The 26,528-nt window shown below is 34.5% G+C and overlaps 2 protein-coding genes across 2 annotated transcripts; both read right to left on the minus strand.

The window, feature by feature from the left end:
- Nucleotides 1–8,640: 8,640 nt before the first annotated feature.
- LOC144562838 (uncharacterized) lies at nucleotides 8,641–14,621 on the minus strand. Its single transcript, XM_078312136.1, has 12 exons — nucleotides 14,474–14,621; nucleotides 14,208–14,387; nucleotides 13,762–13,817; nucleotides 13,255–13,320; nucleotides 12,713–12,820; nucleotides 11,640–11,706; nucleotides 11,287–11,371; nucleotides 10,586–10,746; nucleotides 10,285–10,386; nucleotides 9,820–10,042; nucleotides 9,047–9,342; nucleotides 8,641–8,709 (listed from the first exon to the last, which is right to left on the minus strand). Exons 1-11 carry the CDS (start codon nucleotides 14,510–14,512, stop codon nucleotides 9,209–9,211), a joined length of 1,221 nt encoding a protein of 406 aa, XP_078168262.1. The 5' UTR covers nucleotides 14,513–14,621; the 3' UTR covers nucleotides 8,641–8,709; nucleotides 9,047–9,208.
- A 3,412-nt stretch (nucleotides 14,622–18,033) lies between these two features.
- Nucleotides 18,034–19,471, minus strand: ISPF (isoprenoid F). The gene is made up of 3 exons (XM_078312889.1): nucleotides 19,091–19,471; nucleotides 18,877–19,007; nucleotides 18,034–18,339 (listed from the first exon to the last, which is right to left on the minus strand). The coding sequence occupies exons 1-3, from the start codon at nucleotides 19,419–19,421 to the stop codon at nucleotides 18,106–18,108; spliced, it is 696 nt and encodes a 231-aa protein (XP_078169015.1). The 5' UTR covers nucleotides 19,422–19,471; the 3' UTR covers nucleotides 18,034–18,105.
- Nucleotides 19,472–26,528: the final 7,057 nt, after the last annotated feature.

A 26,528-nucleotide genomic window follows, 5' to 3' on the forward strand; every position in this document is an offset into this window, starting at 1 on the left:
AACCCTAAATTTAATCCAAATTACAAATTAAACATAGGGGGTGGCAACAAAAAATTTCGGGCGGAGGGGGGGGGAGCAAAGTTGATCGGAACGTTCCGATCTCCACTAAAACTCAAAATCTAGGGAAAGCAGCTATCCCCTCCGAAAACCACATGGGCTCGCCCCTATGAGCATTGTCTTTGCCACTAAATCAAATATTGATTTCAATTGTTCAGAATCTTTAAATCGGATGATATAATGAGCACAAAAACTTCTATGTAAATTATATCAGGATTTGCTTCCAAGCCACTAACGTTGGATGATATAAGGAGATATGAAGCAAAGTACTTCATATTGATTTTTCTCTATATATTTTTTTTCAATTTTGTTTGTGCTCCCCCATTGCAGGAGTTCAACAGACTGGAATATATTTAATAGTAATCATGATGCCATTTTTTAAGTATCCTTATAATTACAATTATCCGTGCATAATCCAATAATTAGTTAATTTTTTTTTGTAAAAAAAAGCCAATTGTTAAAAGAAAAATATCAAGGACACAATTCTTAAAAAAAGGGTCAAGTCTACGCGTTATATTGGGTATCAATTTTAAATATATTTCAGCAATTTCTAAATATATAAAATATTATTTTAGATGTGTACTAATCTAAACAATAATCAAGTGCGAATTAACTAATTGAAGTATCAATCCAGACAGTTTCAATCTAAATATAAATATCATTCTGGTACATTTATTGGCCGTTAATTTTTTTTTTTTTTTGGGTGTAAAGTCGGTAGACAATTTTATTTATTTAAAGAGTTACAAAGTAGATGTTACATAAAATGAGACAGTAAGTATCTTAAAAAACATACAACTGTAAACAAACTAAAAATGACAAAGGTATGTGCATTATGTGGACACAAATTTGGTCATCCTTACTTGATGAAAATGATAGGAGCCTACCGATTATTTTCTCTTTGCACAAAGTTTGTCCTGCTGGCTAGACTTTATCTTAGAAGGTACTGAATCAAACTGGATTGAGAATTTAATCAATTAAACTAGAATAATCACCACTCAAAAGTTATAATAAAGATACTGAATCAAACATGACTAGAAACTAAATCAACTGGGACATAGACAGTCACCACTCAAAAGTTTTCATAAAGAATCGGCAGACACAGAGTCAGAAAGTAGAGAGAGAGAGAGAAGAGGAACATTGACCGTTAATTTCGATACACATCAATACATGGCGTTAGACCTTGAGCAAAATTGTGCATAGAAATCAAAAGACGGGCACAGGTTGGTGTAGATTTTTTGCTGCAATTAATGAACGCTGCTTGAGCCACATGTTCAAATGCTGGTGAATCATGGTCAACAAATATATATGGTTTTATATATATTTTTTAAAACAAATAGTTTTAATATGTTATTATATTAATCATGTCATCCTTATTTTATCTCCTATAATAGCCAGTGTGGATTGACAGCCTCAGGTCTTTGCATATATAAAATATTCATGGCATCCTGAATATAACATTATTTGGGCTTGCTGTAGGTTGGTGATTTTTATTAAATTTGACTGGAGTATAAGCTGGAAATAACAGGTAGAGGTTTGCTAAACCCCTAACGGGTTGAGCCCATTTTGCCCGGCCCGTACCCGTTACCCGTGGTACCCGTACCCGTTGCCCGGGTACAAACGGGTAGACGGGTAGACGGGTACGGGTAATAAACGGACCGGACACCCCTATTTTGAAATAAACCCATTGTACCCGTACCCGTCTACCTGCCAACCCGTACCCGCCTACCCGTACCCCTATACCCGCCTACCCGTACCCGTACCCCTTTACCCGTACCCGTATCCCTTTACCCGGTTGCCCGTACCCGTTACCCGTTACCCGTACCCGTTATCCGTTACCCGTACCCGATCCGTACCCGATCCGTACCGCAAAATTCAAATTTTTTTGAATTTTCCGCCGGTTCAAGACGGGGCCCGGGCCAGGTCAAATCAAACCCGGCCGGACCCACCCGGGTCACCTCAACCGGTGGTTTTTTTTTTTTTTTTTTTTTTTTTTTTTTTTAATTTCAAATTTTATTCCCTCTCCAATTTTTTTCTTTAAATACACCCCTCTAATCCTCTTCCTCTCCACACTCAAATTTTCAATCTCTCAAACTCAATCTCAAATTCTCATTTTTCATTATTCTAAATTTTTAAATTTATTGTTTGAAAAACATATGGTTGTAATTTAATTCATTTTACAAATACGCAAACGGAATTAGAGGTTCGCTAAACCCGTGACGAAATTACGAAGGTATCGAAATTACAAAGTTGTGCACCTCCCGCAAGATTTCTCCGCGAAATTTAAAGGTTAGATTTATTTTATGTTAGATTAATTTATTTTTGTAGAGTAATTTAAAATTTCATATTAGATTAATTAATTTTTGTAGAGTAATTTATTGTTGTAGATAAATGTATAATTTAAATTGAATGTTAGATTTAGTTTATGTTAGATTTGTTACATTTATTTAATTTATGTTAGATTTGTTAGATTTATTGAATGTTACATTTATTTAATTTATGTTAGATTTATTAGATGTGATTATGTGAACTTGTGAAATAATTAGATTTATTTTGAATATGTTAGATTTTATTTTTGAAATTCGGATTTATTTTTAATAGGTTAAAAAAATATGTTAGATTCATTTTTGTGAATATGTGAAATATTTTGAATATGTTAGATTTATTTTATGTTAGATTAATTGATTTTTGTAGAGTAATTTAAAATTTCATATTAGATTTATTGTTGTAGATAAATGTATAATTTAAATTGAATGTTAGATTTAGTTTATGTTAGATTTGTTACATTTATTTAATTTATGTTAGATTTATTAGATGTGATTATGTGAACTTGTGAAATAATTAGATTTATTTTGAATATGTTAGATTTTATTTTTGAAATTCGGATTTATTTTTTATAGGTTAAAAAAATATGTTAGATTCATTTTTGTGAATATGTGAAATATTTTGAATATGTTAGATTTATTTTTGAAAATGATAGATTTATTTTGAATAAGTTATATTTTTTGAATATGTTAAGTAATTGTATTTATTTTTGAATATGTTAGATTTTTTTTAAAATAGATTAGATTTTATTTTTGTTTTTTCAAATTCTTTTTTTTTCTGTTTTTTCCGGATTTTTTTAATTTTATTTTTTTCTGTTTTTTTTTAAAAGAAGTTGTATTTGAAATTCATTATATAACTAGGTTAGATTTATTTGTTGAATATGCTAAGTAATTGTATTTATTTTTGAATATGTTATATTTATTTTTAAATAGATTATATTTTTTTTCTGTTTTTTCCAGATTTTTTTAATTTTATTTTTTTCTGTTTTTTTTTAAAATAAGTTGTATTTGAAATTCATTTTATAACTAGGTTAGATTTATTTGTTGAATATGGTAAGTAATTGTATTTATTTTTGAATATGTTATATTTATTTTTAAATAGATTATATTTTTTTCTGTTTTTTTTTCTGTTTTTTCCGGATTTTTTTAATTTTATTTTTTTCTGTTTTTTTTTAAAAGAAGTTGTATTTGAAATTCATTATATAACTAGGTTAGATTTATTTGTTGAATATGGTAAGTAATTGTATTTATTTTTGAATATGTTATATTTATTTTTAAATAGATTATATTTTTTTCTGTTTTTTTTTTTCTGTTTTTTCCAGATTTTTTTAATTTTATTTTTTTCGGTTTTTTTTTAAAAGAAATTGTATTTGAAATTCATTATATAACTAGGTTAGATTTATTTGTTGAATATGGTAAGTAATTGTATTTATTTTTGAATATGTTATATTTATTTTTAAATATATTATATTTTTTTTCTGTTTTTTTTTTTAAATAAGTTGTATTTGAAATTCATTATATAACTAGGTTAGATTTATTTGTTGAATATGGTAAGTAATAAACCTTATTTTTGTGAATAGGTTTACATTTTTTAAAAATGTCATCTCATCGTGATTCGGTGCAAGAAGATATCGCGAGAATGTCGGCCGATATTTTTGGCCCCGAAATACCAACTACAAATTATCCACATCCACAACCTTATTTTGATAGTTCCTCTCAAATGCCGCCACCTAATTATCCACAACCTCCCCAAAATTATCAAAGAAGAGACCAAATGCTACAAACAAATTATTAACTCAACCCCCAAACGGGTGCACCGTATTATACTTCAAATGATCCAAACATATTCATTCCACAAGAATCACATCAACTACCACCACCGTATGCATATGGAGGCACTTCTTCTGTTGCATCGTCGAGTCAACTCAACCCCCCTATTTCAGGTACTCCTTCGACAAGTGTCACTGAAATTCAAGAAGAAACTCTCGCTCCTCCTCCGCCAATTGTCCCCCGCCCCCCACAACAACCAGCAGCAAAGAAGGCTAGAAGACCTCCCGAATACAACCAATATTGGTTTGAATGGTATGATGTGACCAAAGATGACGACGGTTACATGAAAACTCTTTATTGTAAGGTAGACCATTGCAAGAAACCTTATTTTGTTTATAAACAAGCTAGTGGTATGAGTAGCTTTAAAAGACATGTTGATGTGCATATTAGAAAGGGTGAAAACTATAACCCGAATACTACCGCGCAAATTCAAACTGAAATCACCCCGGATGGTACTTTAACCAACCCAAAATTTGATGAAAAAAGAATGCTTAGTGAATTGGCACGGTACATAACCCACAAAGAACAACCAATCAGTATGGGTGGTTGCACAGCCTTTGCCCGGTTGGTCATTCGGGGGTGTGCTCAACCAATGTACAAGAGGATGCATCATAGAAAGTTGGTTGGTGAAATAAAAAAACAGTTTACAACCATAAAAGATGACCTCAAAGGTACATTTGCATATCAATCCAATAAGGTCTCAATTACCTCCGATATATGGACTGCTGGTAAACATGGCCTTGGGTACTCTTGTATTACTGGGCATTGGATCGATGATCAGTGGATATTACAAAAGAGGATATTAAGTTTTCGAGTGTTAGATTCTCCGCACACCGCAAATGTAATTTTTAAATCTATTATTGAGGTTTTACAAGAGTATAACCTTAAGAGGGATATGGCTAACAAGGTTTTTTCTATATCTTTCGATAATGCTAGCAACAACATTGCTTCCATTGAAATTTTTAAACGGTCACTAAACCCGATTATGAATGGTGAAATGTTTCACCAAAAGTGTGCTTGTCATATACTTAACCTCGTCGTGAAGGCGGGACTTAAAACAGAAGCCATAAAATTATTGATAATTAAATTTAAGGATGCCCTCAACCACATTGTTTCAAACCATGAAAGAAGACAAGAGTTTGCGAAGTTGTGCGTAACCTATCGAGTAAGCAAGTTGAAAGTACCTTGGGATATAGATACCCGTTGGAACTCAACTTATAGGATGTTGAACCGATGCCTTCCTTACAAAGCTGTCATAGGGGAGTTTTTGAGGGGATCCACCCCTGAGGGAATGCAATTGGAACCCACCGGCAGGGAATGGGACCAACTAGAAAGGCTTTCAGCATTTCTAGGAACCTTTTTTGAAGCAACCGTCAAACTATCCTGCTCGTATTCACCGACGGCATTTGAGTTGTTGGGGCAAATCTATCAAATTTCCAAGATTTATCGTAATTTGGAACAAGCAGAAACTCACGATAAATCTCTCACACCGATTGTAGAGGCCATGAAACTAAAATTTCTAAAATATTGGGAAGATGTACCCCTCTTGGCCATTATTGCAAGTTGCCTCAACCCGGCATACAAGAAATATTACACGATAAAAATGGTTGAAGCGTACAAAGATAATCTACATTTAGTCGCAACCGGGGTCGAGGCATACGTGGATGCGAAGTTCGCTGAGATGTTTAACATATACAACTCAAGAATTAGTGGCAACCAGAACCCCTCTTCGTCCCGGGCTGGTCCTAGGTATGAATAAATATACATTATGCTTTTAATCTTTATTATTTATAATATCTACATTATTTGTCCACTAATTTTTTTTTATTTTTTAATAGTTCCACTTTCAGGAGCACTAGCAGTAGTGGATTGTTAGCAGATTTTCAATCAGATGGCGAACCGCACGCATCCACAAACGAGTTAGTGAGCTATTTGAATATGCGCAACGAAAATGAAAACGTTGACATCATGACGTGGTGGAAGAGGAATCAAAGGTCTTATCCAACACTGGCGATGATGGCCCGCGACGTCTTTGCCGTACCCGTGTCAACCGTCCCTTCAGAAAGTTGTTTTAGTTCGGCAAACAGGATCCTCTCCGACAAACGCAGTAAATTGGGTCCACATGTTTTTGAAAGACTTGTGTGCTTGAAAGATTGGATTAATGCTGACGAGCGCAACCAACATCAAGCTCAAGAATCATCTTCTGCAGCTGATACTGAAGAAAGCGTTACCGAGCCTCAGCCTCAACCTAATTCAGATTCAGACGGTGCGGAAGAAAACGAACAATGGTATATGAATCCAAACTACTAGATAGGTAGTGTCGGTATAATTTTCTAACCTCTTTTAATATTTATGGTTATTTTAAAAATTATAATTTCTAAACATTTCAATTAGTTTTTAAATTATTCATTTTAAAGAACAATTACTAACAAAAAAAAAAGTTAGAACTCCGCCTATGTTATTTTACATAGCCGGTCCCAAGCCCGGAATAAAGGAGGAGGGTAACTTTTATTTTTTAATCTATTGTTTTCAAATTATTCATAATTATTTTTAATGTAATAAATTAATTTAAGATATTATTATTTATATTTTATTGTTTTAATTATAATGAGAATTTGAAAATAAAATAAAATGACTTGCTTAAAGAAATAAATAAATAGATTTGTACTTAGCCGTATAAATATACAAATTTTCGTACGAATAATTTTTATATATAAGGTACAAATTTTATTCATTTATAAATTATAAAGACGCGAGTTGATAATTTCATGTATATATATACTCTATTTGATATCGAACTATTCATATTATAAAAATTGAATTATAAACACGTAATAATATTTATACGACACTGTAAAAAAAACAGAAAAAAAATATTAAACAAAACAGAAAAAAAAAAAACAGAAACAAAGACAGAAAAAAAAAAAAAAAAAAAAAAACTGACAAAAAAAACAGACAAAAACCGGAAAGAAAAACAGAAAAAAAAAACGGAAAAAAAAACGGAAAGAAAAACAGAAAAAAAAGGAAAAAACAGAAAAAAAAAAAAAAAAAACCGGGCGGACCGGACCCGTACCCGGATACCCGGACCCGTACCCGCGGTACCCGTACCCGTCAACCCGCAACGGGTACGGGTAATAAACGGACCGGATATATGTTTTGGGAGTTTTACCCGTCTACCCGTTACGGGTTTTACCCGTACCCGTTGTACCCCTTTACCCGTCCTACCCGTTACCCGTAACGGGTAACCCGGAACGGGTCACGGGTAACCCGGAACGGGTCACGGGTAACCCGTTAGCAATTGACTAATAACAGGATCACCACTTAGGAGAAAAGAAATAAGTCTATTAATAAAATTCATATCCTTTTAAAAAAAAAAGAATCAAGGAAATAACAGCAAGTTCAATTATATAGCTACAAGCCTAAAATTATTCGAAATGGTGTACTTTGTACTAAGAGAAAAATAATAAAGGGCTGTGTTTATGTAGATGCCGGAGCTGGTGGTCATATAATGATATCATCAACAAAAATGAAATGCATATTATTTCAATGAGGAGGGTTCAAATGCACCCAAATGCATCCTATTTTTCAAATCCTTTTTCTCCATTTTCTAAGTCCGAATAGTCAATCCGAACCGTTAGATGCGATCTATATATTAAAATGTGCTTGGAGACCAAATTTTACATTTTTTTTGAATTTTTTTACTATTTATTAAACCACTTTGAAAATCGCTGATCCAATGGTTTAGAAAATGTAAAATCAGCAATTTTTAAAGTGGCTTAATAAATATTAAAAAAATTCCAAAAAATATAAAATTTGGTCTCCAACCACATCTTAATATATAGATCGCATCTAATAGTTCAGATTGACTATTCGGACTTTAAAAATGAAGAAAAATGATTTGAAAAATAAAGTGCATTTAGGTGCACAAAAATTTGAGTGCATTTGAACCCTCCTCTATTTCAAAATATGTTATTTTTCATTTTGTTGTCCACTGTTTTTTTTTTTTTCGTTGGATTTTAGAAGCAACAAGCCTGAAAGCCCAAAATAGCTTACATACGACATTGCTTTACCAATTACCAGCACTTCAGCAAGCAACTAATTCATTATATCTGACTAACCGGGCCCAACAAAAGAAAGGCTGCTGCTCAACTCCTCTCACAAACCATGATATAGCTTGGTTACTTCATACTACCTTATTACCAGATCATTTAAGTTATCAATTTAGATATTTGTTATAATTATGATAATAACTTAATTTTTTTGTACTGTATTGTCAAGGTGATCCCTACTTTGCAAGTCCTAATATGATAATAATTAACAATAATGTCAATTTTTGTGATGTCCAATTTTTGGATTAAACAAGCATCAATAATTACAGAATACAGGTATATAATGGTGCAAAATTTTGGATTCATCTACATGAAAGCCCGTAGAAGACAGTTGAGCAGTGACATCTGTTATGGTTTCTAACATAGTTTCAATACCTACTCTACTGTTTACGCTAACAAGTATAGTCACAAGATTGGCAAATTAAACCTAAAAAGTCATTTTTTTTGTGATGCCGAACTGAACGCCGAATTATTCGGTTGACCGAACTTTGACCGAATTAAACCCGAATAATTCACAAATTTTACGAACTTTCCCCAATTTTTACGAATTATTCACGAATTATTCACAAATTTTTCCTAAATTTTTCTCATGACATTTTTTTTACTCTCTTGTAAGACTGAGATCTCTGATCCAAATAATTCCGAATCATTCCCGAATTATACCCGAATTATTCTCGAATCACGAATTTTTGTCCTCGCCAAACCAAACCCGAATAATTCATTTGTCACTATCCTAAAAAGCAGTCCAATTCATATTGATACATAACCTTGCACAAAAGATCTAGTCTCGAGTGGCTTTTTTTTTTTTGCCACAATGATGTACAAGTATTTGAAGCAGGTTCAGAGTTTTTGACACCTTTAATCTGAGTTGTGATGTCGATGAATCTGTGATCAATTTAAAACATGGCTTCCATAGTCCTCATTGAACTTTTCATAGCGGTGCGCATGCAGATGAGCTGATGGCCTCGTATTTCTAAGAGCAACTTCGACATCTTCTGGAGTTACTATGTCAACTTCTGGTAATTCTGTCACAGTATCAACTATCAAGTTAGGCAATTGAATGGAAATTCTGAAAACTGTACATGACCATTATTAATAAGAAGGGTACAATATACCAAAATTCATCTAGATGTCCACCAAGCAAAACAAAATATAAATTAAATATTGCTGAAATTACTACTGCCAGATACTGATGATGTGAGGAGCACGAAAACATATACCAGTACAGGAATACTACTGGTACTGAAATCTGAAGTAAAAAGACATAGCCTCAGAAATAAAATAGTTAAATAAAACAAATGAAGACGTATTGGACAACAATGAACAAGAAATCTATTTGGATCATACCAGACGATATTGGTACTGGACTGGACAATTCTGAAACAATTTTTTTGCACCCTAGGCTCATTGACTACTCCATATACTAAGTAGAATGAACCAAACATATAACCTCCCTACATAGGCACAGTTCTGGTATGAGAAATGTGTATGACCACACTAACCATCCTCAGTAACATGCTCTCCTCTACTTTCAAGGGTGTTCATCAACCGTCTCAAGGGCTGCATGGCGGCTTCTTTGCAAACTAGGCGGATGTCAGAACCAGAGTAGCCTTCTGATCTCTCAAGTAAAAGGTCATAAGGGATCTCAGACTTGCCAGGATTAGATGGGAGTAGCTCCTCAAACATTGCTCGTCTTGCTTCTGGCTCTGGTAATGGCACAAGAATCTAACCAAAACAGAACATGAATTAAGGAGACTGTTTAACAAACAAAGTTAAAAAATATTAAATATTAGTTCAAGTAGTATTGTAATGTAGTCCTTAAACAAAGATAAAATGACCACAATTCAAAACCTTCCACAAGTTAGCAGATACAACAGATCATGCAAGTATACCTTTTGCATGTTTAAAACAAATAAAAAGATTAATTATAATCATTTAACTATGAAATTGAAATAAAAGAAGGATACACGCTTCTCGAGGCGGCGAAGCATCGCTGCATCTAGTTCCCAAGGAAGGTTGGTTGCAGCTAGAACAAAAACAAGCTCGTCTGTCTTAGTCAAACCATCCATCTGCACCCGTGATCAAGTTTATAGCTGAGATAGAGATGATACACTAACAAAATAATTTTTAGAGGGGAAAGAAAGCAATTATGGTGCTTAATAAAAATAGTACTGTTTATACTCAAATCCCAGAATAAAACCACAATTCCAACAAACAACATCCAATCTACATAAAGACTACTTTATTAAAGGGGAAGTTTGAGCATACCTGTATGAGCAACTCGGTTTTCAAACGGCGACTCGCTTCATGCTCACTGCGAGCCTCACCACGTTGGCTGATTATAGCATCAATCTCATCAAGAAATATTGTTGATGGTGCATGATGCCTGGCTAATTCAAATAGCACCTTCACTAGTTTCTCCGAGTCACCTGCATGTATATTCAAGTATGCATGTCACTCAACTTCTGTCCTGATCTAGAAATCAAATTGTTTTTTCCTGCCTTCAAAAGCAATGCCATAGCTCACTTATTGGTTGCTTTTGATTATGAACATTTTCTGTTGAATGTTCAATTGGCATAAGAAATTTTTATCTAATCCTTAGATATACGCAAATATGTAGTTAAGACAATTGAGTGATAATTAACCTGTTTTAGAATCAGTTGACCTCAGTTAGTATTAACTAAATTTTACCTGTTCAATTAAATACTAGATGGATTATCTAGATCCTTCAACAGCTACTTCTGTCTTGTAGACTACTAATTAGCACAGAGTTTCAACGGTTACCTAAGCTAAACAGTAGTTGATTGCTGCAGATTCAGTAGCGATTTGTATTGCACAGCAGTTACATGAACAGCAAACAAAGGAAATTTTCATAATTGCTTTACAAAATCTAAATAAGCCCAGACCTAGGTACACACTTAAAACCTTTCATAACTAAAGATGTGAGAAAAAGAAAGCTAATAGAGTACCCCGCCACTTGCTGACAATAGAAGAAGCTGATATGTTGAAAAAGGTCGTTTTGCATTCAGTTGCAACAGCTTTAGCAAGCATTGTCTGAAACAATGTATTTTAAACAAGTTAAATAGTATCTTTACAGATAAAGTACATAAAATGCAGCCAGTCCTTCCAGGACCAGATAAGCAAATTGGGTCTTTTTAAATGTTATCTGGTCATGAAATATGCATTTGGTCCTCAGTTCAAGCTTTTAAATAAACTTCGTTCTCTATATTTTTAGTTTTTCCTGCATATTGTATGTCGTTATTCATTTCCAGTTTTTTCTCTTAGCAAAGCACTCCACAAATAATTATAAACAAGTACAAACCTTTCCTGTTCCAGGAGGCCCGAAAAGTAAAATACCTTTCCAAGGGGATAGAAGGCCAGTGAAATACCTGCAATTGGCATTAGATATTCAAAAGCATTAACATAATATAGACATAAATATGATTATACAAAAGTCAACAAGAAGGTAATTCCCATTGAACAAAGCATAGTTGGAAATAGTTGCAATTTTGCAACCCAATTGTGAAATAACACAGTTTAATCTAATACGAGTGAAGCCTATCATCACCTTGGCTCCTGAACAATTGCAGATGGTCCAGGGGTCTAATTGAACTGAACACAAGAGAGTCAAGGGAAACATTGAACCGGATTTTCCTCGTTCAATTCTGCATTAGTTGACCATCAACTATGCTAGAACTATTGATTTGGGGCCAAACAAGCCTCGAATTTGCCCAATTTAGCCTGGGATTACCCAGATTGTGCCAATAACACAAATCAAGTAAAAAAAAAATATAACACCAAGTATAAGCTGGTGTCTGTTATACCAACATGTACATACATGACTGATTCATCCACCACAAAGCATCCAACATCAATTCAAGGACCACTAATTCTTATTTAAAATTCATTTCCATTTTCTTTCGACAATATTGGCGATTTGATTTAAGTATTACTATTACCAAAAATCTAACCCTGTAAATCAAAAATGCAAGCTAGACGATAAGATACCCTTTTACCACTGAGTTTTTTACATGCGCAAAGCACAAATGATATATTGTTCACTGAAAATATCATTTTGTTAACAAAAAATAGACATTACATACAGGTTTCTACTTTCTACTACAGGTAGAGCACCATCCACTTGTTGTTTTCTTATTTAAAATCATCTTACTTTGAGATTTGCATTAAATTCTGCTTAAATGTTGAACAGTATTTAATCATCTCACCAACTGTACCTTACAATACCGGTACCAATACAACAGATCAGATACAAATGCAATGATCCAAGGTGCTTATTCATGTGAAGTGCTTTGTAATTGTAAAAAGGTCGAGATATTCTCAAACATTTTTGGGGTTAACTTGAGAAAATAACCATATATGACAAGTGTGACCTACTTGGGGTACTTAATGGGCATGACAACTGCCTCTTTGAGAAGACGCTTTGCAGTCTCTAATCCCTTTATGCTATCCCACTTCACATCTGGGCTCCCCCGTACGATATCCCTGTTTTTAATTTCAAAAAAAGGGGCAGATTATGAGACTAATTTCCATGTATACCCCTGAGAAATTTTTAATGCTTCAAACACCTGTAGAAAACATCATAGACATTAAGTAAACTCTACAAGGCACTAATAGGGGCCATAAAACCCTTCTGTTCTTCATAGTATCCAAAATTGCCCAAACTAACCCTTTCGCTTCTTGTTTCGCACTCACTGAAGATTAAGAAAAAAAATGGCAGTTTGGATTGGAAACTAACACAAGTAGAGGAATAAGGAAGACATTCACAGTGTTCTTTAGGATATACAGCATACTTTTCATTTTTCTAGGTACACATAATATTTTGAAGTCTCAGACTACAGATTAATACTTTGAACCAGTTAATTTTACAGGCTACTAAGCAAGGTATATCAATTTGTAATTTATTTAGCTAAGAGTACCTTGATAATGCCTCAGCTAGGTGGCGCATTTCAGCAGATTCAAATGGAGGAAACAGAGACTTCTGACTACAGACAACATATTTGAAAATATTATTTATAACTGAATAAAAACAAAAGAAAAATACACTCCGAACTTCTTCATGGTAAGTCTGGCACAGGAATATAGCTTATACCCACTGGTTTGGCTTCATTTTAGTACATAATAGTGGTATATAACAAAATTAGCTGGTACTGATATAAAGTTGGCTCAAAATAATGCACCAAACATATAGTCTGCTACTTTGGTACATGAAGGTACTAGGCTATAAAGTATAAACCATACTGTTTCAGAGTCATGCTAATACATAACACTGGTATACAGAATCAACCAGTAGTGTAACTGTTGCAGAATTATGGTTTAAAATATGAACTCTGCTCAGATGATACTCTAATCAAGAGTACTCATACGAGTATTGGAAGTGCTCATCATTTGGCTAGCATTAACATAGAATACAAAGGGAATCTTACGGCACATCACCAGCTCTCTCAGAAGTTGACCTAGATTGCATCTCTGTCTTCTTATCCTGAGATTTAGAATATGAAAAATTATTTTGTAATTGGAATTTAAAAATTACAACACAATAGAGTCCAAAACTACTCTTTTTAATATATAATTATTGTCAATACAAATTTATATCTAATCCCGTATTCCCATTGCTCATCCAGTTATATCATGGTGTGTCATTGTGTGTATATTTTCCTTATTTGGTTACAACTCCAGTCTAATTGATAATTCAGAAACTGGAGCAAGCTAAATACAGTCCAATTCTACAATGTAACTAATAATTCTTCAATTGCGCTCACTAAATTCCAAATCCGTACAAAGAGATGAAAAATAATTCAGCTTGCGACAAAACAAAAAAAAAAAAAAAATAGCATCAGAAAGCCAAATCGAGTATAGTTCCACATCTAACCATTTGCTGAAACTGTTCATAGATGGACAAATCAGCACCGGTCCTGTTGTTGTTATTTACACTTCGATTAGAGCTCACTCCGCCATTGCTATAGCTCTCCCGATAAGTCGTTCTCTCTTGATCCTCTTGTTTGGCCGCTCTCTTGATCCCAAATTTGACATCATAATTGAACTCGAAATCCTTTGAACAGACAATACAAATACTGATTAACTTATTGAATGAAGAAATTAAGTATAGAGAGAGGAAGAGAGATTTGATTAGCTAACCTCAAAGCTCCAGCGAGTTAGCAATGGCTCGTCCCCCATGTCTCCTCGCTCCTCTGATTGAGAGAGAGAGAGAGAGAGAGAGAGAGAGAGAGAGGGGGAACAGAGGCAGTGGAAATGTGGAATTCGGTAGATGCAATCATGTAGGACTGTAAACAATGTCGAGTCCATTTACTCGGAGGTAAAAGAATATTTGAGTTAGGATTGTAACACACGGGTTCCTTTAATATTCGTGTTAACTCAGATCGAACGGTTCAGATCTAAACACAACTTCTGTTACCTCAGGTGATTTGAATTCGACAAGGTCACGAGGTTGCGAAAGAGACGAACAAAAAGAACGAATTCGCATCCTCTGAGATATCTCATATTTTGAGCGACTTTTTGGAAAATCTTAACCGTTCAATTCGTTCTGCATAAATCCCAAACTAAAATAATACTGGCCCCCTTCGCTATTCGCGAATAGACACTGGCCACGTCGGTCACGCAAAATATGAGATATCTCAGAGGAAACCCACTCCAAAAGGACAAGGTTTCAGCTTCTTTTTTGATCCAGATCCTGTCGAGATCCACTGACGAGTGGGCCGTTTGTAACTTTGTGGTCTCCAATAACGTGGGACCTATCTGTCAATAGACCGTAACAAGAACTACATCAGGAAATATAGAACAGAAAATTAGGACCCTTAACTATTGGAGATAAAAGGATTTGCTGTGAAGAGAACTAATTAACTAATCAGTTAATCAGTTGGTTACAATCGATCAATTGACAAGTTATTCTGTCGATTATAAGTTTATAACTTTACAATAAAGGCAGTTGCTCCCGAGTTGCTGCTTGTCAAACAAACGAGTATTTGGATTCGGTTAGGCGGGGTGAAAAATTTGTAATTTGGATATAATTCGAGTATAATTTAGATATAATTCGAAAATGATTTGATGCAATAAGAAATAAAAAAAAAACCCAAAAAATCCCCAAAAAAATAAAAAAAATTCGCAGTTTTTTTATGAATAATTTGTAACTCGTATTTTATTTGCAAATAAAGCATATTATACATTTTTTTGCATTTTATTCGGAGTTCAGTTCGAAAACGTCAAAAAAAACGAATAAAATGCAAATAATTTGTTATTAAACGCGAGTTGTGTTACTATGCTTGTCACTTGTCAGTAGCCCGAACTCTTTGGTCTTGTTCGCCAATATTCAAAAGGTCTCGGAATATGAAAAGAAATTAAATATGACATAATTAGTTATGAAGCATTTCAAAATTGATATTAATAAGAAGAGATGGGCTATGGTGAGTTGCGAAGTAAAGTGACTATTTTACTTTACGCTCATATTTTGTGATTTGAAAGTCCAAATGACCGATCCGAACTGCTCAACATGATCTCCATATTGAAATGTGCTTGGAGACCAAATTTTACATTTTTTGGAATTTGTTTACTATTTATTAAGTAATTTTGAAAATCGTTGATCTGAAGGTCTAGAAATTTTTATTTTTTTTTACTGTTCACAGCAAAATAGCAGTTTTCAAAATTGCTTAATAAATAGTAAAAAAATTTCAAAAAATGTAAAATTTGGTCTCCAAGCACATTTCAATATGGAGATCACATCTAACGGTTTGGATCGGTCGTTTGGACTTTCAAAATGAAAATACAGCGTGAAATAGAAACCCGTTTTACTTCGCAACTCACCGTCGCTCATCTCTTTATAAAAATTCAAAATATTCTGATCTTGATAAAAAAAAATTTATATGTAGTATTTGTTAGATCTAATCATTTGCATGTGTGAAATTATTCGATTTAGATGCAAAAAAAAAAAAAAATCAATATTCTGTTATAAATTCAAAATATTACTTTTTGCAAGGGAGTAATTTTCCTACAACATATTTGATGAGATAAAAATGCATAGCCATTACTTGATATTGACAGCTTATTCTTTAATTATGTATATTAAAATTTAATTAATTATTATTTTTTTAACTTTAATATAGTCTAACTCTCCTTATAAAATGACAAATGTGAACTTATAGTCTCTTATTATTATATTTGATGTTTGTAAGGTCATAGTTTAAATTCCCACTAACTACATTTTTTTTGTCTTTTTCACATATTATGTATTTTATAGATTAATTTCCACTATTCAAATTTCTAGTTCCGTCTCTAAGGTTAAAGTATCGGAAAAAAAAATTAAATGAATTGTGCTATATAATCCAACAGCTACTAGTCTCGGAACGCTATCCTCTGCGGAGGTTTTACCTGCGGTGCTGTGCAGTAGTTTTGATCTGGTCTGTTCATTTCGGATCGGACGGGCTGGATTAAGGATTCACCAAATTTTGAGTTTTTTAAAATTCGGGCAAGATCTGATCTGGTCCGTCCGATCCGAAACGAACGGTCAGATCAAAACCACCGCACAGCACCGCAGGTAAAACCTCCGCAGAGGATACCCTCCCACTAGTCTCGCGGTGCTTTTCATCTTAAGGAGTGAAGCAAAGACAAATTGAAGGAGAAAGGAGATCATAAGAGGAGGAGAATCTGAAACTTAAGTATGTTTTGAACTTGAGCTTTTCATCGGAACGATTCAACATTTTTGTTATTAAAATCTGGTCTGTTAAACTGATTTTCGCCAATTTAATAGCGTAAACGATTATTTTGAAAAGAATCAAACTGCACAGATAATGGGATCCCTTTTTTGCAGATCCAACCGACCGATTCGGTTCTTATTATTATGGAGCTCGACCATGTATATTGCCCGTGTTATGGATTCAAACTTTTAGTTTGAAAGTCCTAACGGTCAATCTCAGCCGTTCAACATAGTCATCATATAAATATGTACTTGTAAACAAAATTTTACATATTTTACTATTTCTTAAGATGGATAGAAAATCACTTGATCTAAAAATTCTATACCATATTGAATAGTTCGGATCTACTGTTGTAATTGTTAAAACAAAAATATTTTTCCGTAGTACATATCAATCCGTGCTATGCATAGTATCATAGCTTCACTCATGTTATTATATAACAAAAATAATGTTATTGGAAGTCCTTTAATTTTTTGGACAAACCGACCTTAAATTTTCATTTGTGAAAAATATTATTTCAAACTTTCCAATTCGTGATAATCAATTTTCAATTAACAATGATTTATGAGTGAGGCTACTGTACTATAGCGCATAAAATGGAGAATTTATTATGTATTGTGCTCTTCATTTGATCAAATAAAGAGCTTGAAATTTAAGATTTAGAATCACTTCTTATGCAAAGTTTTGCCATGGAATTTTTGTTTGGTAATAGCAAAAAAGTCAATATAGTTTAGAACAGTCTTGTAAATGACGACGGACATAGTACCGGCAAGCAATTAATTGAGAATAATCGATAATACTCGGTCGTAATTGGGAATAATCGGTCGATTAGTCAAAAAAAATCTATGACTATTTCATCACCGTCTAATCAACTGATTAATCAACCTAAACAGCTATTTTTTACAACATTGCTTTAGAATAACTTGGAAACAGAGCAAAGAGACCCAAAACCTACAGTAGACAGCTTTATTTATTAGACACACATAAACATGTAATAAGCGTTGAGCTTTATTTCTTGAATGAATAACAGAACAAAACATAACATAACATAAGAATAAGATGCTATTTTCGCATGAGAAGAATAACAGTGTGAGCTGCTATGCTTCTGTTTTCTCCAAGGCTATCGACTTTTTCATGAGTCTTTGCTTTAAGATTGACAACAGAAGGATGGGCTTGAAGGAGAGTACATAAGTTGGCCCGAATGGCCTCTTTGTGTGGGCTCAGTTTGGGCCTTTGTAGGATCAAGGTAGCATCTATGTTACCTACCTCGTATCCTGCTTCATGCATAAGTCGAACCTGAGAGATCATATCACATATTCCAAATAGCAAGCATTACATACATGTTTAATTGAATTCAAAATTGATTGATGTTAAGGGTGTCAATGGCATCTTTTTACCCGACCTGTATCGTATCCAAAAACACCGATAAAAGTAAGATTATTTTGTTAGCTTATCGAGGATAAGGATAACGAATTTTTTTTCATTATCTTACTTGTTTTTGTATAAGATAATTTTTAAAAATAAAAATATATAGAGATATATATTTGTACGAAGATGATAGATGATACAATACTATTTTCTTATTTTTAATAATATTTTATTGAAAACAAAAATTAAAATGTCAATGACACTTTTTTATCTGTTTACTCGATCCGTACTGTATTTGAAAAGACGAATAAGAGTAAAAAAAATTTTTTATCATAACGGATACGGGTATGAAAATGTCTCCACTCAACTCGTATCGTACCCGTTGATACCCCAAATTGATTTGTTACACTTGCCTATTCCAATTTTCAAATTACAAATTACAAAGAAGAGGAATGAATGAATTACCGCTTCTGTCATGAAGAGAGAAGAATTGGCACCTTTCCACTTGGGATCAGAATCTGGAAATATTTGGCCAATGTCAGGTAGCCCCAATGCTCCCAAAATCGCATCCACCACACAGTGAAGCAACACATCACCTGTATGTATTAATAGTAAATGAAATGAAATCAAATGAAATCAATTCAAATCAAATGAGATGAAATGAAATGAAATGAATTACCATCAGAGTGAGCTTGACAACCCCGGTCATGAGGAATATCGATTCCTCCGATAATAAGAGGTAGTCCCGGTTCAAGCCGGTGTAAATCAAAACCGTGCCCTATCCGATAAGGAAGGGAAGGAGGCGGAGAAGAATAGGAAGGATCCTGTCTTTCCACTTGGAGCGTTGCCCTCGCTCTCAGCTCCTGACGGGTCGACCTGAGTGACGACCCGTTACGCAATTTGGGGAAGGAGACACTTCTAGGGTTAGGGTTTGTGGAGGTAATAGAAATTGCTCTTGCTCCTGTTTGTGTGACTTGAGAGGGCAAGAGGAATATGGTTGACGAAGCCATGAGAGAGCGAGAGAGCAATTTCCCCTTTCTTCTTCTTCCTTTTCTTTTGTGGCTAGAGCAATTTCTACTCTATTATTTTTTATGGCGTATAGAAAATATGAAGGGTGCTGATAGAAGAGTACGTATCCTCTGAGGTAGCTCATATTTTGCTTGACCGACGTGTCTGGGGGGCAGTATTATTTGAGCTTTGATATTCGTGTAGATTGTATTTCAACGGTTGAGATTACCCAAAAAGTCACGCAAAATATGAGGTATCTGAGAGGATGCGAATTCCAGATGAGTAGAATAGATGTTGTTTCTTTCTAGTCAGGCTAGCGACTCAATAATCAACAGTCAACAGTCAACAGCAAGGAATAGTGAATTAAGGACAGAGGAGTATGACCGCAATTAGCAAATTATTCTGCAATTAGCAGCGCCACAACTTTGACTTTGATCTTAAAATTGGATTAACAATTTTAAGATCATACTCACTATTCAACAAAGTCTCAGAAGAGGCCTTTTCAAGTTTACTGCCTCTGCCACCAGGAATTCACATCCCCATCAGGTTGACGGACTGAGTACAATTGAATCAGACGGTCCAAAATTGTTCTATTTAACTTAGCACGAATCTCAAAGCACAAATAATATTGCCCCCCTGTCATTCTGAGCAAGGACCGGCTGAGAGTAAATCTGGGCCGTCCATTTCAATTGTGTTGAATCAGGTACCTGAGAGGATACGGATCCTGCCACCAGTAACACAGCTGGTAATGACATAATTTATTTTAGGATATGTTTGGTTGGATTGAGAATATGAACTATTCAAAATAGCCTATTCATATTTGGTTGAGTTATAATAGTTAGAATAATGAATTCAAATGTTTGTCTTATTAGAATAGTTTATTTATAAAAATTTTGATATTTGACTATTCTAATAAGACAAACAATAACTATTTTTTATTTGACTATTCCAACTATTTTTATTTTGCAATCAAACATATTCTTACATAAGAGTATTAGATCGAACTCCACTTGTGGAATGAGATCTAAGTGTATGTGTTGTGATGTAAATGGAGAACCTATAGACCTTTATTAAAAAAAAAAAAGATTAACTGCCTCTAACTCAAGTTAATATCATGTCATCTATAGTTTGATTCCCTTAAAGTACTCCAAATTTTGAGTTTTAATCTGAACCGTCTGATCACAATGTGAACTGAACTAATCTAAGATGGAATGCACAAAGTCTCTTTAATTAATATTTGTGCCAGATCTAACCAGACAGACCGATTTTAAACTCAAAATTTGAGTTACTTTAGGAAATCTGAATTCATGTCATCCATAAAAGTATCTATATATATATATGATGCTAAAATGAAAATAAAATAAAAAAATTAACTCAATAATAGAACAACCAGATGAGATGCAATCAGAACAAGTGACTTACACAACTATTACTGTTTTAAATCATAAAGAGTAGCTGGAATTTCACCTGAAACAGAAAAGATTTTTGAAATATTTTTCTCAAATAGAATAAACACTTTGGATCAAAAAAAAAAATCGGTTTCAACTACAATATTGAATAACTTGGTACTCTTTCTGATAAGGCCATGTGTTACGTTACGAAATTTTTACAATTAAATTCAAATGATTTAATAGAAGGAATCGATAAATCATGTTAACAAAATAGAAGTTTAAACCTTAATTAAGGTTCCCCTAAATAATTAAGTTAAGTGTGAATCGAAACCGCGTCGAAATTTCGAGATTTCGGAACTTTATAGGCTCAGTGCGGATGAGATTGACCCGCAGTGCGGGTGGGTGCATCCGCACTCATGCCATTCTGTGTTGGTCTGCATTTTTTCTAAGTACTGAGTGCGGATGGATGGACCCGCAGTGCGGGTGGAAGTCTTCCGCAGTTGGCTCAGACTTTCTCTGGACTTGTGTCTAAAATTGACTAAGTAGTGAGTGCGGGTGAGGGATCCGCAGTGCGGATGGGTCCAGCCGCACTCATGAATTTCTGTATTGCACTGAATTTTTCTGAAATCGGCTAAGTAGTGAGTGCGGATGAGGTTGACCCGCAGTGCGGGTGGGATTCATCCGCACTAGGCTCGGAGTTTTCCTGGATTCTGTTGACAACCGACTAAGTCTCGAGTGCGGATCAAGCCACCCGCAGTGCGGATGGGTACATCCGCATTCAGGGTAAAATTAACCCTAAAATCCAAATCAAAGCTTCTCTCTCTCTCTCCTCCATCATTTCCCCATTTTTAAGTTATTTTCGTCCAAGAGAGAAGGAAAAGAGCCCGTGAGTTTCCGTTTCTTTCAGACTCCCGATTGTTGCGAGAAATCGAGTCTGGAACCGAGAAAGCAGCCGAGGATCTCTCCGAACCCTTCTATTTGGTATTTCTTTCTCTCCTTTTTGCTTTCGAAACCTCGAATTTTCTCGATTTCTCAGATTCTCGTTTTAAACCCGAGATTTGTGTTCGAATTGCTCGAGGACTAGTTCCTCTACACTCATTACTAGTTTGTTTGCCAATCTTTTTCCCGATTTCTTCCGATTTATGAAATCTGATTTCTAGGGTTTCGTGCCAAAATTGAAAGTTGGCATAATCGTGATTTGATTTGTTTAACCCGACCAATTAGACTTGTAATCGGTAGGGTTGCCTCCTGATCGTAAATTTTTAGAATATTTAACGACTGATTTGAGGTTTTGACCAAATTAGGGTTAACCAATCGGTGGATTGAATTGAACCGAGAACCAAAGTATTGAAACGGTGATTGATGGTTACCAAATGGAGAGTTTGTATGGTCCAGAGGACCTAGATGAGAATTTGTGTGGTTTTAGAGGATTTTGGTAAGAAATAATGAACCGAACGAATTGATACCAAAAACATAGGAATTGATTAGAGAAGGTATAAGCCCTAGAAGTAACTCGAGTAAACCTCTCGATCCTGAACCAATGTTAAACCAAGTATACGTATAATATAGGTGTAGGCTCGGTCGAGCAAGAACTTGCGAGACAATACGAGACGTCCGATCCTTAAATTAAGCGGTACGCTCGTCATACTAAGGTGCGGGATTCTTGGACTTGTTTGATACTTTATTTTCAGGAATTAAACTGTTTATTCGTTTGTCATGTTGAATGATTAATTGTTGCATATTTTGGAATTCATGCTGTAGATTGATTCTTGCATAACTGAGAATGATTTGAATTGTTCGGTTAAGATTACTTGGCATGTTGGTATGGTTATTATTTGATTAGTTCTATAAATTGTTCTTGATGTGAATGAATCTGCCAGGCCGACCTGTTTAGGTGGCTGGATAAGGTGACGGTGACCTATCCGTTGACCTGTTTTTATGAATTTGCCAGACCGACCTGTTTAGGTGGCTGGATTAAGGTGACGCTGCTGACTTATGCGTTGACCTGTTAGAATTTGCCAGACCGACCTGTTTAGGTGGCTGGATTAAGGTGACGCTGCTGACTTATGCGTTGACCTGTTAGAATTTGCCAGACCGACCTGTTTAGGTGGCTGGATTAAGGTGACGCTGCTGACTTATGCGTTGACCTGTTATGATTTTGCGAGACTGACCTATATGTGTGGCTTTGATATATATATATTTGCTTGAGATTTAGCAAAGTTGACCTGTATAGGTAACTTTGATTCCGTGTGATTGCATTTGTCAAGTTGACCTGCATTGGTGACTTGTAACCGGACCTTAGGAAATGGTTAAGCCAAACAGCAATTGCAGATGGGTGTCTGATAAAGGGTCCAGCTTGGTTGGCCATCTGTAGGCGTCTGTAACCCTACAGATGTGGGTTTGATAAAGGTTCAGCTCGAAAGAACATCTGTAATTGCTACAAGCCCAAATGAACTGAGTTATGAATCGAGTTAAGCCAAAATACATGTTGTGTTTTGAAACTCATCTTGTAAATTCCGTGAACTGTGTTTCAGGTTGATTAACTGTTGTCGTGCATTGGCATTCTGTTATTTATGATTATATGTATCTGTTTGCATTGTTTATTGTTTGGGTTTCATCTTTGAATATAGAGTTTGATTGCAAGTCCAATAATTCAAATGTGGCAAATTCGCACTGAGAATTTTATTCTCACCCCCACCCTCCCGGTTATTTTACAGGTACAGGTACGACTGATTCCGGAGAGGCACGCGAGTAGTGGGCCATAGTAGCTGACCATCTCAGGACCCTAGATATTTTGTTGTATAGATGTAGGGTAGGCCTCATGGTTGGTATCCGGATGTGATACTTTTGTTGTATTATTACTGTCCAGACTGTGTACTCTGATTATATATTAGAAACTTGTTTTGAATTGCGTGTTGTTTGGTTTGAATTGTGAGTAGCCTTGTAAGCATACACGGCGTTGTATGCTTATGGCGGGAGACTGTTACGACCCGTGGCCGCGGGGTGTGACACCATGTCCCCAAGATCCTTGTAAACCATTCACGGGACATTAATACGATCGGAATTCAGACCTCTAAAAAAGGCCAACCCGGAATAACAATAAAAAGGAAATCAAATCGTCTGCCTCCCGGGGGGCAGAAATTTCCTGCCCCCAGAGTCTCTGCGCAGTGGGATCGGTTACTGTTTAAGGATTTAATTATTGTTACTGTTTTTAAATGAGTCCCACCTGCAGAGACTCTGAGGACAGAAAATTCCTGCCCTCCGGAAGGCAGACGATTCGGTCTCAATAAAAAGCTCATGACCTATCTTGAATCAGAGCCCTCAAGACCTCATAAAGCCTCGTGAAATATGAGCCGAACCTGAATCCGGCCTATATGGCCTTTATTTGGCCGACAATGCCTTTATGCAAGATAACCGTCTCTATGTCGGTTTCACGACCCCATGATCCTTTAACCACTCGAAACTGTGTTAGGAGATAGACTATATAAGAGAGGCTGCCACACAATTTGTCATATCTATCCTGGCACAGATAATACGTTCTTCAGAAAATGCATCAGTTCACTGCGCCGCTAACAATTTTGTCTCCTTCTCTCAATCCACAATTGATACTATTTCCAATGGATTTGAATACCAAATATACCAGGGGCTCATTGTCCCATTGTTTCCTTTTTCTTTTTCATACATATATATACCATCCATAACATCCCAATCATGTAAAATATAACAAAATATTTATCAAAGGAATATAAGAGAGAGAGAGAGATGATGGGACTTGAGGAGAGGTGGTGTTTTCAAATGGGGAGGCATCTCTACACATTTTTCTTTGTTGGTGTGATTTTGATTTCTGCTACCTTTGTCCACTATATTTTTCCTGGTAAGTGATCTCTTTAAATTTAACATAAATTACCAAATATTAGAAAAAAATGATTTTATTTTGTGTATATCTCACCTTGTAATTATTCTTTGTACCAATAATTCCCCAACAATTTATATATCATGCATATATATTCTTCTTAATATATAAAATTTTATTATTCCTTGCAGAGGAGAAACCATCAGAGAATGCAAGAGAAAAGTCAAGAAAAAGGATGGCAGCATTGCACGCTTTTGATTGAGATAATATTTAAACAAAAATAGGAAGAAGATTTTATTGTTGAAAGAGAGAGAGAGAGAGAAGTTACTAAGCTTTTGTTCTAGTAAAGTTTGATAATTTGTGCTACAACCCTTCTCCATAATAAGTTAATCAGGTAGGATTGGATACCTTGATTGAATTTTTTTTTATTTTTGAGGAAGGGTGGGTTAGGCTGTGTCACAACATACTATATAATGGAAAGGGGAAGAAATAAAGAAAAAAAGAAAGAAAGATAAGATGTCATCAGTGTTTACTTAATTTCTCTATATTCTGATTTGGAGGTGATAAAATTCGCTGAATTTATACACAATGTTCATCTTCTTTCTTCTCTTCTCCCTTGCGTATCTTAGAAAGAAAAAAGAAAAAAAGATTGTTCTCTGCACATATATGCAAATAAACTATTATCTGATGGTGCTTAGGGATAGAATCAAGTGAAAAAAAAAATGGATGTCAACTGATCGTTATTTTTTAATTTTTATATTTAAATATAATTTTTTATATAATTTAGAGTAAATATCATCGTCTTGTATAATTCCTCATTTTTTTATAAAAAAAATTATATAATTGATCTTTATTGTGTTTGATTTCTATAGTTCAAATGTCTAACTCTGCTCCTGATGGTGCCAATATATCAAATCTCAATTTAAAAAAAAAAGAAAAAAAAAGAGGCTTGCTAGACAAAATTGGAAACCACATAATGCTAAATATTAAGGAAGAACTAGATGGCAAAAATAAAACAACATTAATCAAGTTAATATTTTTGTGTTTTTGTTTTCAAATTCTTCTATTGCTTGTAGCTTTTTTGTACTATGTTGTTCTCACAAACAAGATATTTCTTTGGGTTACTGATGACTCCATATGCGTCTATGTAGATGATTATGCGGACTTGCTTACACCACGGGAGTGGCTCACTGTATCAGTTGTTCAGATCTGGATGCTGTGAGTTAATATTCGTAATAATTGTAGAATTTAGTACTTTTAATTCAAATTTCACAAAATTGAGATCACCTGTATGTTTTTATTTTATAGGTATTGGCACAAATTCATTGAGGAATTTTTCGATGAGCAGGTTGGTTTCATGAATCCCAATCGAACGAATGCCACCCTGATGAATGATGACCGATGACATGTTCTTCAATACACAGGGAAAGCACTCCAAAAAAATCGGGACAAGAAATTGATATTCATACCTTACCATCAGATGTTAGTGTTATATATATATTCTAATTTTATTATATTTCTTTCAATTCATATAAATTATAGAATATGACATGCTACAAACCTAACATGTAGAAATCATTGGATATTGGTCGTGCTTATGCCAAGAGAACGTGCATTGTACGTGTACGATTTTGATAAGAAGAGCAAAAAAATGCTAATGATCACTACTGCTGTCGAGCAAAAAAAAATGCAAAAATATGGAAGCTAGCCATTTAATAAAAAATATTTTTTTAAAATTCAATAAAGCATCAGGATCGGTTCTTAGCTAAGAAACTGATTCAGATAGCATTTTTTTAAAAAAAGGCAAAATAACTATCAAGATGGGTTCTTATATAAGAACCGATCCTGATAGGCAACAATCTGAA

Source organism: Carex rostrata, chromosome 12 (assembly GCF_964058835.1).
Source record: "Carex rostrata chromosome 12, lpCarRost1.2, whole genome shotgun sequence".
In the NCBI taxonomy this organism is placed as follows: domain Eukaryota; kingdom Viridiplantae; phylum Streptophyta; class Magnoliopsida; order Poales; family Cyperaceae; genus Carex; species Carex rostrata.

Coding starts and splice junctions, on each gene's coding strand:
- ISPF (XM_078312889.1), bottom strand. CDS start 19,421: ATGGCTTCGTCAACCATATTCCTCTTGCCCTCTCAAGTCACACAAACA. Junction 19,008..19,090: donor TTGTCAAGCTCACTCTGATG/GTAATTCATTTC, acceptor TAATACATACAG/GTGATGTGTTGCTTCACTGT. Junction 18,340..18,876: donor CTCTCTTCATGACAGAAGCG/GTAATTCATTCA, acceptor ATGATCTCTCAG/GTTCGACTTATGCATGAAGC.
- LOC144562838 (XM_078312136.1), bottom strand. CDS start 14,512: ATGGGGGACGAGCCATTGCTAACTCGCTGGAGCTTTGAG. Junction 11,372..11,639: donor GGCCTCCTGGAACAGGAAAG/GTTTGTACTTGT, acceptor ACATTGTTTCAG/ACAATGCTTGCTAAAGCTGT. Junction 10,747..11,286: donor TATTGTCAGCAAGTGGCGGG/GTACTCTATTAG, acceptor ATATACATGCAG/GTGACTCGGAGAAACTAGTG.